This window comes from Mytilus californianus, unplaced genomic scaffold (assembly GCF_021869535.1).
Source record: "Mytilus californianus isolate M0D057914Y unplaced genomic scaffold, xbMytCali1.0.p SCAF_8, whole genome shotgun sequence".
NCBI classification, from domain to species: Eukaryota; Metazoa; Mollusca; class Bivalvia; order Mytilida; family Mytilidae; genus Mytilus; species Mytilus californianus.
In genome coordinates this window covers 81,307,479-81,320,337 of record NW_026262734.1, presented here as the reverse complement: position 1 = coordinate 81,320,337, position 12,859 = coordinate 81,307,479, and the positions used below count along the sequence as shown (strand labels likewise).

The window sequence follows — 12,859 nt, the reverse complement described above, 5'->3', positions numbered from 1 at the left end:
CATGAAAAAGGGCAACAGCTTTGAACAGGCAGACATCAATGTTTGATGTAAGTTATAATTGATGTATTATAAAAATAAGGAGATGTTGTATGATTGCCAATGAGACAACTATCCACCAAAGTTCAAATGAAGTGGATGTATGCAATTATAGAAAGGCCCTGACATGAAAAATATTAAACGAATCAAATGACAAAATTAACGACCTAATTCATAACAAGACCTAATTCATAACAAAACAATTTACGAAAAACAAATTAATAGGCATGTACCAACGACAACCAGTGAACTGTGTACAGGCTCCTGACTTGAGACAAGCATAGATAGAATGGTATGCTGTTTCATATAAACGTATGCAAAGCATATATGCATGTATAAAGCTTTTATATACATTTGTACAACTATACATATTTGTGTATTTATAAAGGGCTGTCCTTCAATAACCACAACAAGTTATACTACTTTGTATTCAAATGCATCACATCACTGATGATCAGATGCTATATATATTAACTAAACAAGAGGAACAATTCAGTACAATCAATTTAGGGTGTAATACCACCAAATTATAGTGTCACATCCGGTTTCATACGAAAAAGGGTTGAAAAAAATATTCCTTGAATTTGACAACTAAAAAAAGTTTCAAAGTCAATATACCATGACAGAGGAGTTGGGCCCAAAACATCTCCATGGAAATGAGATGTGCCAATGTTAATACAACTGCATACCAAATATCATTGACCTATCACTAGGGCTTCCCCATAAATCAACCTAATCACAAACTAATACATGTAAAATAAGCAAAAGTTTTAAAGTCAATAGACAATCACTGAGGGGCCAGGGCCAAATAATCTCCATGGAAAAGAGATGTGACAATTCTAATACAACTGCATACTAAATATGATTGACCTATCACTAGTGGTTCCCCTTATACTGACCTAATCAGAAACTATTACATGCAAATTTAGCAAAAGTTTCAAAGTCAAAAGACCATGAATGAGGGGGTGGGGTCAAATAACCTCCATGGAAATGAGATATGCCAATGCTTATATAACTGCATATTAAATATCATTGACCTTACCCCTAGTGGTTCTGAACTTCTCCATAAACTGACCTAATCACAAATTAATACATTGTTGACGTCACCGCCGCCGGAAAACATACCTATGTCTCGCTTTTTGACTCCGTCAAGGTGAGACAAAAAAGGGGATGAAATTTGATTGGTTTACTTCCAGTGTTGGTTATTATCTTCTATGCAATGAAATATTATGTGAAATTTTCATTGTAGTACTGGACAGGTTCAAACTCTACTCATTTCAAATATTTCTTTATTTGAAACAAAGATAAATTCTGCACTTTTTAAGTTTTTTTTTGAAAAATGCCAATTTAACAGACTTATAGGAGAAAAACAATGGTGGTATTACTTCTTACTCATTGCTTTGCTGATGAACTTTACTCATTACTGCCATAATGGTTGCAAACCTCAACAAGTATGGTCTCTGGTGGAAAGTTTGTCTCATTGAAAATTATACAAATTCTTATTTTTAGAAGATTTTGTAAATTGTAAAGTTTGATTGATATATTATATTCAATTACCACAAAATTTCTTGTCAAATTCTATGCTTTATAACTTTGTAACGATACTAGCAAATACAAATGAAAGATTCAAGGAAAAAAGTAAAAAATATAATAGTTTCATTGCGTGCCCTTTTATTGTATGTTACACCTTTTCGGGGTTTTCTTTCATTCTTATGCATGTTATATTGTCATAATTTGAGTCTTTCAATTCGGTGGCGGTGCAAGGAGCACTTCAAACAAATCGGTAAAAGAATTGTCCTCACATTCCACTGCTGTGTTTGGCATTAAGGTCTTTGCCTGCGTTTCCACTGTTACTATATATATATAAATATTCCACTCATGTCGTACGTTTAGAATATATATCATATCATATTTGGCCATAATAAACGTTGTTAATGTTAGATCTAGATCGTTATTGATGTCAATTTCCGTGTTTGTAAGGCGTTAATTTCAAACGCACAACTGATTAAAATTTTTGATACATATTTTTAGAGACGGACGCGCGCGGCTCCGTTATGGACGCAGGTTTTTAAAAAAAGTACTTTTTTTCTCGTCGACCTTTCACAACAAGTGGGGAATCCGATGAACGAGGTATTAATTTGGCGTGGCCTTATCACTTTATTTTGTAATTGCCATAATGTTGCGAGTAGATTCTGTGATGTGGATTATGACTTTATTTTGTAGTTGCCTTAACGTTGCGAGTAGATTCTGTGATGTGGATTATGACTTTATTTTGTAGTTGCCTTAATGTTGCGAGTAGATTCTGTGATGTGGATTATGACTTTATTTTGTAGTTGCCTTAATGATGCGAGTAGATTCTGTGATGTGGATTATGACTTTATTTTGTAGTTGCCCTCATGTTGCTAGTAGATTCTGTGATGTGGATTATGACTTTATTTTGTAGTTGCCTTAATGGTACGAGTAGATTCTGTGATGTGGATTATGACTTTATTTTGTAGTTGCCATAATGTTAAGTGTAGATTCTGTAATGTGGATTATGACCTTATTTTGTAGTTGCCATAATGTTACGAGTAGATTCTGTGATGTGGATTATGACTTTATTTTGTAGTTGCCCTCATGTTGCGAGTAGATTCTGTGATGTTAGACCACAGAAAACCAAAGAGTTACTTTGTTGTGGAGGGAACTAAAGTTATTTATATACAGCAGAAAAATAAAGTGAGTAGTTATATACATTTTCTGTTTTCTCTGTGGATGCTGTTAACCAACTATTTTTGGCAAGTAGAAAAATAAGGTGAATATTAAATTGTTGCGAATTTGTGAATCTTGAAACCTTTCTTATTTGAATTCATCATTACAAATAAACAATAGTGAAAATCATAATTGGCAATAAAGGATAAAACATTAATAACAATTTCAGCAAAAATAATTAGTTTTCAGAAGTTTTAACAAATTAAGTACACATGTCTTAAATATTCCTTTTGATTGAATTTCACTGCCAGTCTGAAAGTGTCTATAATAAGCTTATTGTTGAAGACATGAAATCCCAGTTTATCAAGCAGCAAAACAATGGCACAATATTCATATTATTCTAAAAAAAATACTTAAGGTACTAGTGCTGTACCTGTTTATAAGGTGAAATAGGGTTTATTATCATCCTTCCCTTCGCCTATATCACTCTGCTCAGTCGCTCCTTAATTCTTGTATCATGGCTTTGAGACGTGAGCAGACATTATCAGAAACTTCAAAATAGCTGCTGAGAAGTTATCAGCAACGTCACAAGGTGTGAAGATTTGTTATCAAGCTTACATTCATCAAGTGTACAACTGTCTAACAGAGGGGGAAAGCCCAGTAATAGAGCAATAAACAGATTATCATGTTTTCTAAGTATAGATATCACTTGCGAAAAAAAGGTTCACATTGTAGCTCTCTGCAATCATTTTAAGATATCAATGTGTAGAGAACCCGATAATCTGTACTTATCGGTTGTCCCACTGTCTATATCACTCTGCTCAGCTCTTAATAAAATTGCATATAAAGGCTTTGTGACGTCAAATACGTCTTGGCATTAATAACTTTGACCCAGACATATCAGCGACGTCATAATGTATGAACCAATGTTGATAAGTTTGACCCGAACTTATCAAGTCATCTTCCGGTTTGCTGGTGAAACAAAGAAAACGCTTGTTTCTTTCATGCAAAATACGCAAATACAACCCGATAAATCGTTTATCTGGTTGTCTACATATTGATATTGTAAAATATCAGCTGCTCGACACAATATGAAGCCTTTTTGAACTCATTCGCTGCACTCACTCAAAGAAAAGCTTCATATTGTGACTCGAAGCTGATATTTTACAATATCAACAGAAAACCTGATAATCGGTACTTATTTTAAGTTTTGAAACTTTATGGTTGTTTTGAATTTAACCTAAGACATATTGATAGAATGGAACTGAAGCAAATGATAGATATTGCATGCTGTAAAGCTTTGTTCAGCCCATTGCTTTTATATGCAGAGTGCCTGATCATGAACGGGACTAAAATGGTCAATTACCTAATGTTCCACTGATGTATTATAAGAATTTTCCCGTTACAAGAACCCATGATGTATGTTTATTGCTTAAACTTTATGATTTTAGATGATGAAGCTTGTGAAGTCGGTAAACTTAAAGGATCCAATTATACATATACAAGAAGTGAAATGTGTGTACAAACACCAAGAAAAGGTTGGTAATTTATATACAAGAAGTGAAATGTGTGTACAAACACCAAGAAAAGGTTGGTAATTTATATACAAGAAGTGAAATGTATGTACAAACACCAAGAAAAGGTTGGTAATTTATATACAAGAAGTGAAATGTGTGTACAAACACCAAGAAAAGGTTGGTAATAACTATGGATTCATAATTATTTATATGATACTAATTTTCATGGGTAAAAGATTTACAACAATTTTATAGTGTTCAATTAAATACGGAGACTTTTTAAACCACAAAATCGAGCATCCATCAAACTACATTTTTTCCATTAATACACAAAAATAAATTCACAGATAGCCAGATTGGATATTTTAATATTGTAATGCATGTAATGTAAGAAGATCTGAGATGATCTGAAATGCTTTCAAAACAATCTAAATTTTAGGTCTAGAAATCATTCATTATGTACACAATATTTTCTTGGAAAAATGAGATATTTTTTACAAGCCGTTTATTTCACTCTCATTTTGCAATTAAAGATAAATTCATCAAATTATCCCACCATCTAAAAATTATTTCTTCATGGGAGGTTAGAATCAGGAAAGGAAAAACACAAAAAATGAATTCTACCAAACAAGCCTGACATTAGATATCATGAAATTTAAACAATCCTAAAAATGAATTGAAGATATATACTATATACTCACCATCTTATCCAATAGATAGTACCCAATAGAATAAAAAAGAGAGTAAAAGTCACTTTATTATACATGTTACTTCACATAAATCAAAAACTTTTATGTAACGTAAGCAGAGGAGAAAAGTTTAATGCATCTTACTTTACTTTATACAGAATATGACAATACATGTATTAAAACAAGTGTCATGTGACTGGAGTACGAGTCATCACATGTGTATTATACAAGCCATCGATGATTTCACTGAACTAACCAGCAGAATTAATTGTAAGTTTTAGTGATCTTTGGTCACTGCATGTGGCTTTTGATAACTTGACTAAAAACATTTTCAGGTTAAGAATATAATTTTAGTCGTTACACTGACCAACTGATATTGGAAAACTTATAGAGATTTGTGATGTTTTTATTATTCTGAAAATTGAAACAGAATAGGTTTTACAAAAACAAAAGTAGCATTTTTGAAGTTTGATATTTTTAAAATTATTGTGTGCATTTTTTATTGCGATTTTTGAAAAATTAATAAAAATGCAAGTTTAACTATTGAACTCAGTGAAGTTATTTACGAATTTTGGAAAAGCAACATACGGATATAAGTACTTGATATCAGAATGCGAGTTTTTATACGACCGCAAAAAAATTTTGTGGTCATATATTGGTATGACGTTGGCGTCGTCGTCCGGCGTCGTCGTCCGAAGACACATTGGTTTTCGCACTCTAACTTTAGTTTAAGTGAATGGATCTTTTTGAAATTTGACCATAAGGTTAAATACCACAAAAGGAAGGTTGGGATTGATTTTGGGGGTTATGGTACCAACAGTTAAGGAATTAGGGGCCAAAAAGGGGCCAAAAATAAGCATTTTCTAGTTTCCAGACAATAACTGTGGAACGGTGTATGGATCTCTCGGAAATTATACTACAAGTTTCCATACCACAAAGGGATGGTTAGGATTTGCTTTGGGGGGTTATGGCTCAAACCGTTTAGGAATTAGGGGCAAAAAAGGGGAAAAAACAAGGTTGTCCTGGTTAATGGACAAATACTTTAGTACAAAACATAATTTAAAGCAGTGTAAGGGAGATAAATCAAATACATCATTGAAATTATCTCCCTTACACTGCTTTTAAATTATGTATAAAGTAATGGTTAATGAACAATAAAGATAATTTAAAACAGTGTAAGGGAGGTAATCCAAATACAACGTTTTGGTTACTTCCCTTACACTGCTTTTAAATTATGTTTAAAGAAATGCATATTTATAAAGGAAGACCAGTAAAAATATCTGCAAATGTTGCATCTTTTTTTTTTACAAAAAAGTACATATGAAAGATTTGACACTATATTTTTAATTCTATTATAAAATAGATTAAGTTAGCACTATGGTAAATTTAAATGGGTAATTATGGTTGCCAACTCCATTGGAAATTTGAATTGAGATTATGACCATATCTTGAGGGAAAGAATTTTTTGGGGAAAAAAAGGGGGGGGGGGGATAAAAAGAAATTGTGGGGGGGGGGTCAATTTTTTCTCATTTCAGATTTCAGAAATTAAAAAGAATAATCTTCAAATATTATTTTTTTTTCAAATTTCAAATATTGAAAAATTTCAAGAAGTAATCTTTAATTGCACAGTATGGCGCATTAGATTTGTAAAATCTTTGATCACATTTATTTATTTGTTATGCCGAATCTAACAGTGTATTTAGATTTTTAATTTTGGGTCCAGTTTTCAAATTGGTCTACATTAAGGTCCAAAGGGTCCAAAATTAAACTTTGTTTGATTTTAGCAAAAATTGAATATATGAAGTTCTATGATATGCTGAATCTAAACATGTATTTAGATTTTTGATTTTTGGCCCAGTTTTCAAGTAGGTCCAAATTGGGGTCCAAAATTAAACTTTGTTTGATTTCAACAAAAATTGAATATATGGGGTTCTTTGATATGCTGAATCTAACCATGTATTTAGATTTTTTATTTTTGGACCCCGTTATCAAATTGGTTCATATTGAGGCCAAAAGGGTCCAAAATTAAACTTTGTTTGATTTCATCTAAAATTGAATTATTGGGGTTCTTTGATATTCCAAATCTAACCGTGTATTTAGATTTTTAATTTTGGGTCCTGTTTTTTAAATTGGTCTACATTAAGGTCCAAAGGGTCCAAAATTAAACTTAGTTTGATTTTAACAAAAATTGAATTCTTGGGGTCATTGATATGCTGAATCTAAACATGTGTTTAGATTTTTTATTATGGGCCCAGTTTTCAAGTTGGTCCAAATTGGGGTCCAAAATTAAACTTTGTTTGATTTCAACAAAAATTGAATATATGAGGTTCTTTGATATGCTGAATCTAACCATGTATTTAGATTTTTTATTTGTGGGCCCCGCTATCAAATTGGTTCATATTGAGGTCAAAAGGGTCCAAAATTAAACTTTGTTTGATTTCATCAAAAATTGAATTATTGGGGTTCTTTGATATGCCAAATCTAACCGTGTTTTTAGATTTTTAATTTGGGTCCCGTTTTTTAAATTGGTCTTCATTGAGGTCCAAAGGGTCCAAAATTAAACTTAGTTTGATTTTAACAAAAATTGAATTCTTGGGGATCTTTGATATGCTGAATCTAAACATGTGTTTAGATTTTTGATTATGGGCCCAGTTTTCAAGTTGGTCCAAGTTGGGGTCCACAATTAAACTTTTTTTGATTTCAACAAATATTGAATATATGGGGTTCTTTGATATACTGAATCTAACCATGAATTTAGTTTTTTTGTTTGTGGGCCCCGCTATCAAATTGGTTCATATTGAGGTCAAAAGGGTCCAAAATTAAACTTTGTTTGATTTCATCAAAAATTGAATTATTGGGGTTCTTTGATATTCCAAATCTAACCGTGTATTTAGATTTTTAATTTTAAGTCCCGTTTTTTAAATTGGTCTACATTAAGGTCCAAAGGGTCCAAAATTAAACTTAGTTTGATTTTAGCAAAAATTGAATTCTTGGGGTTCTTTGATATGCTGAATCTAAACATGTGTTTAGATTTTTGATTATGGGCCCAGTTTTCAAGTTTGTCCAAGTTGGGGTCCAAAATTAAACTTTGTTTGATTTTAATAAAAATTGAATATATGGGGTTCTTTGATATGCTGAATCTAACCATGTATTTTGATTTTGGACATTGGACCATAATAGGTAAATTAAAAAAATTCAAGTTCTTAGACCACATTCTTTCTGTGTCAGAAACCTATGCTGTGTCAAATATTTAATAACAAACCAAATTCAGAGCTGTATCAAGCTTGAATGTTGTGTCCATACTTGCCCCAACTGTTCAGGGTTCGACCTCTGCGGTTGTATCAAGCTGTGCCCCAGCGAAGCATTTTATTATTATTGCGATACTCAACTAGTCGCGTTATTCGTATTTTTAAAAATATGCAATAATTTCTGAATTTACAGTAGCATTATTTATATGCAGTATTTTATATGTTCAATTATCACAATGATAAATGTAAGTACAAATTCTTGAACTAACAGTATTATGAATAATAGTATGTATTTTTTTAGATCTGAAAATTGGAAATCATATTATCTTAAAAAAATTGCCCAAAACATTTTTATTTTAGATTGCAAAAATGTCAGTTTCATTGCTATGTTTTATTTTAGTGAAACCCAAAAGAAGCAACACAGAACCTAAAAGAATGGAAGTAACATACAGTGTTATAGTAACTGCTGATGTTATGCTTACACTCAGGCTCTCCAAACAAAGATGGTAAAATAAATTATTTATATCTTTACAAACTTATGAGTAAAGTAACTAGTATATATAGAGATTGATTTTCTTGTCTTCATAGCAGTTTCTTACGTGACACAAGTCTCAAAGGAAATTTGTGGAATCCATTTATAAAATGGGGCAAATTTTGTGTAAAATTTTACATCAAAATGGCTACTTAACTCTTTACCTTTGCATCATGGATAATAAATTTATCCAGATTTCAAGAGAGAGAACCAGACTTTATGCCATATCTTAATAGGAAGATTATATAATAGTAAGACAAAACCCAGGAGCAGTAAAAAATTAAAATTTGTAGAAAGACACACAGCATCATGGCCAATAGAAAAAAAGATGGAGACAAACAAGAGTCCTTTAAACACTCCACAGAAAATTTATATTGAGCAACAGGAATCCTAAAGAAATGGGGAACCTTAGCTGCACCAGGGGCTCCTTTCACAAAAAATCTTACGATAAAAATCGATCGTAAGTTATAATGGAATGTTTATGACTGGTGAGTATTTTTTCTCGTAAGATTTTTTGTGAAATGAGTCCCTAATGGATAAGTTAATCCTGCTCCACTGGTGGCACTTTTGGCATTGATCATGACAATTAAAAGTATAGTGATAAGTACCATTTGGTCTTCTTAAGAGTGTATGTTTGTCTTGTTTTTTATTTTTTTGTCAGATATTCAGAATCCTCTGGTTTTATCCATTTGGTGCCATTAACAAATTTTGACCTCTAACCCCTACTTTTCTTTTCATAATTTTATTACAATTACATATAGTTTGAAAAGCCATTTTTGAAAATCCTATAATATCCTTGTTACTTTTTCATAGTTTTTGAAAGAAAATAGGTGTCAATGTTAATTGTATGAAAAGTTTTGAAAGAATCATTTCCCGCCAAATTTTCTAGAACTTGTATCTAAAAAACAATGACATGGACCTTGTATTTTTTTTCTGCTTTTAGATATATTACTATCAATTTACAACAGTTATTTAAAAGTTTGTTATTTTGAAACAGAGTAGCCAACATCCTTGAAGAGAATGAGAGGACAGGATTGTGGCAACTACAAATAGAACCTATCAATAAACTGACAATTTTATTTTATTGCAGGGTATCTTTGACAAAGGAAAACAAAGTTGTAATGACATTATCTGCTGAAGAAATTCTACTACAAATGGACAAATTAATCATAAAGTGTGAAGGTCATGATATTATCACTATTGAGGTAACATTTTTTTTAAGAATGTACTTGGGTGAAATTAAAAAAATCTAAAATTTAAAAAATGAAACTATAAGTCAGAAGAACATTAGTTAAGGAACAAAATAAGCTGAAAATATTGATAGGTTATGGAGCTCTTTTTTGAAGTATTTGCTTTTTAAAAAATGGCAGGAAAAGTCTGTTTTGGACTTGTACCTTATATTTAGCATTGGCATTAATAGGGTCTCAATCGTAAGAAAAAAAAATCTAGAATTTGCTTAAATTTTGGTAATGACCTTTTTATGAGCTATTGAAGTCTTATATGAAAAGAAAAATTGGTGATATGGGGCAAAATATTTTACCCTGTAACGTAGGAAAAAAACCAAGAAGTCCGAACATCTCACAAAAATTCATAAACCTCACCTGAGTACATCCTTAAATAAGTATTGAACAGGTCACATGGACAGTATATTGGGAAATATAAGTGTGAGGCTATTTTTTGAGTAACATATGATACAGGAACCCTTGCAGTGTGAGTACATAAAATAATATAACTATGTCCAGGTGCAATAATTATAATTATTAGATAGAGCTTTGCATTAATTGTCAAAGATCACAGAAAAAAAAGGCAATTGTCAAAGACTTGATACTGTGTATTCAAATTTAGATCAGCTCAGTACAGCCTATTAAATAAAATTACAAATTTAAAAAAAAGTTTCTTTAGATACATTACCATTTTCAAAGGTTTTTTTATATGCATGTATTTTTTTTTATATAGCTTCAGTTTTTTAAATAACAGTATTTGTCTTAGTAGAATCAAATAATTCCTGTCATCCAAATATCATCTCACAATCAGTATTCATTATATTTCAATTAATGCTCCAGGGATTACTGTATGGAACTTCGGGAGAATGTACTTTACAGCAGGAGAGAGAAGATGCTGGTTGTCTAGAACTCCCAACAAACAGATTATGGTTGGTACAGATAAAATAAATCAATATAGTGGTTATTTCCAAGCTCCTATATTGAAAACAGTCGTTTGGGGGAGGTCAAAGTCCTCTTAATGGATTAGATTATGTTAGTGGTATCCTTAAGTCATTTCTAGAATATCTAGTAATTGTAAAAAGGGTATATTCACATTTTTGCTGCTATTGACATAGTGTACTGTGGATTCATTATTATTTGCGAGATATCAATTTTCGTGGATTTTGTGGGTAAAGGTAAACCATGAATTCAAATGTTCAAAAAAATACAAATTTACTATAGGTTTCTTTGCATATTTTGACAAAATCCACAAAATCACATATCCACGAAACTGCAATTTTTAACTCAATCCTCAAAAAAATGGTATCCATGAAAATAAATGAATCCACAGTAATTGTTTAAAGAGTAAATTCATATTTTTGCTGCTATTAAGGTGGTACAAAACACTACAGGGAGATAACTCTCTAAAAAATCAGCTGAACATTTTTAATCACGTTCTATTGTTAAGGAAATATTAAGCTTCTCAATGATCAAAATTATTGTTTGTCAAACTGCTATATATCCAATGAAATTTTTCCGATAAAGTGTGAGGTTCAAGTTTTTTGAAATTTTTATATTTTTGTCAAGGGGTCAAAGTAAATATTTTGTCAAAATTTAATGAAAATTAAACGAGCCAAATTAATTTTAGTCAAGGTGTTTGGTACCACCTTAACATAGAGTATATTTTGCTTTTTCAGGAATTTTTCCTTTGACAGTTTTATGATCCTTTTTCCTTATGGGTATGATTTTGCCTTATGTTTTGAAGAGGTAAGTGGCATTCATACCATTATAACCCCAACCAAAATTTAAAGTTTAGATGGCAACTTCATAGTACAGCTGAGATTTAAAAAAAAGAGTAGACTTTGCTATAAAATGTTTGATTTTAAGTTTCTGCAAGTGGAAATCATACTTTAACAATAAAATCCTACATGTCTGATAAAATTGAGTATTAAAAATGTTGACCAATATCAGTTTTCTGGTTATCTAATTATTTTTTATAATGAAAATTTTTGTTAATTGAATTCTCAGATGTCACTGTAAACACTATATATTTTCCATTAAGTGGTACTGAGGCACTGAAGTATTTTTAAATCATTAATCTGTATTTTGACACTGTTTCATTATAGTTTGTGAATTTATTTAAATGGTGGAAGTTAGTTCATAATTACAAGAGGAAAGATTTTACACTAGAGAGTAAATTACCTCCAGATCTACAGATAAAAGCAAAAGTAAGTGCTAAATAGACTATTTTCATGTTACCGACTTTTGACTCTGGAGTATATAATTTTTTGACTGGTTACCTACTCTGTGGTAGGACATTCTGGTACTCTGTCAAATAGGAGCAACTTAAACAAGTAAAATCAAGCTTTCTATGGGTACAATTTGGGGTAAAAATATAACTTGACGAGGGGGATTATTAACGAATTTGACTACCCATGAGGGTCTTGCAGGTAAAAATTAACTGTTCTATGAATTCTATAAACAACAAAATCATGGAGGAACAGTTAATTTGAAAATATGAATACCTGAATGTGGGTATGCTTAGCATAAAGAACTATATTTCATTCCAAGGGGACAAAACAAAACTTAGTACATACAATGAATTTCAAAAGACAGAAACTATTTCAAAATCAATCCTATTTTAACAAAGTTTCTTGCAAGTCATTAATTTTATTTAAGTTATCTCATGGTGCATCTTAATGTTTTAGTTGAAACTAAAATTGCTAAAGCAGAACTCAAGCTAATCTAGCATCACTAAGACTTCTGAATTGAGCACTTTTATTAAAGCAATATGGAATTCAATACTATACATTCAGAAACTATTGCGTACATTTATTATTGCAATTTTTGAAGAAAGGACAAAAATGCGAGATTTATTATTGCGATTTCAGGAAAAATCTGCATACACTTATATGTATCAGATATCAGAATGTAAGTTTTTATTATT

The 12,859-nt window shown here is 31.1% G+C and overlaps 1 protein-coding gene across 2 annotated transcripts in view; it reads left to right on the top strand.

Annotated features, from left to right (window-relative positions):
- Window positions 1–12,859, top strand: part of LOC127712069 (protein KIAA0100-like) — a 125,046-nt gene that overhangs the window by 41,426 nt on the left and 70,761 nt on the right. For both annotated transcript variants that reach the window (XM_052218263.1, XM_052218262.1), the window contains exons 18-25: window positions 2,645–2,751; window positions 4,176–4,262; window positions 5,089–5,200; window positions 8,579–8,684; window positions 9,801–9,915; window positions 10,774–10,862; window positions 11,610–11,679; window positions 12,039–12,140. In XM_052218263.1, the coding sequence (XP_052074223.1) occupies window positions 2,645–2,751; window positions 4,176–4,262; window positions 5,089–5,200; window positions 8,579–8,684; window positions 9,801–9,915; window positions 10,774–10,862; window positions 11,610–11,679; window positions 12,039–12,140 (788 nt within the window). The remainder of the gene's footprint in view (window positions 1–2,644; window positions 2,752–4,175; window positions 4,263–5,088; window positions 5,201–8,578; window positions 8,685–9,800; window positions 9,916–10,773; window positions 10,863–11,609; window positions 11,680–12,038; window positions 12,141–12,859) is intronic.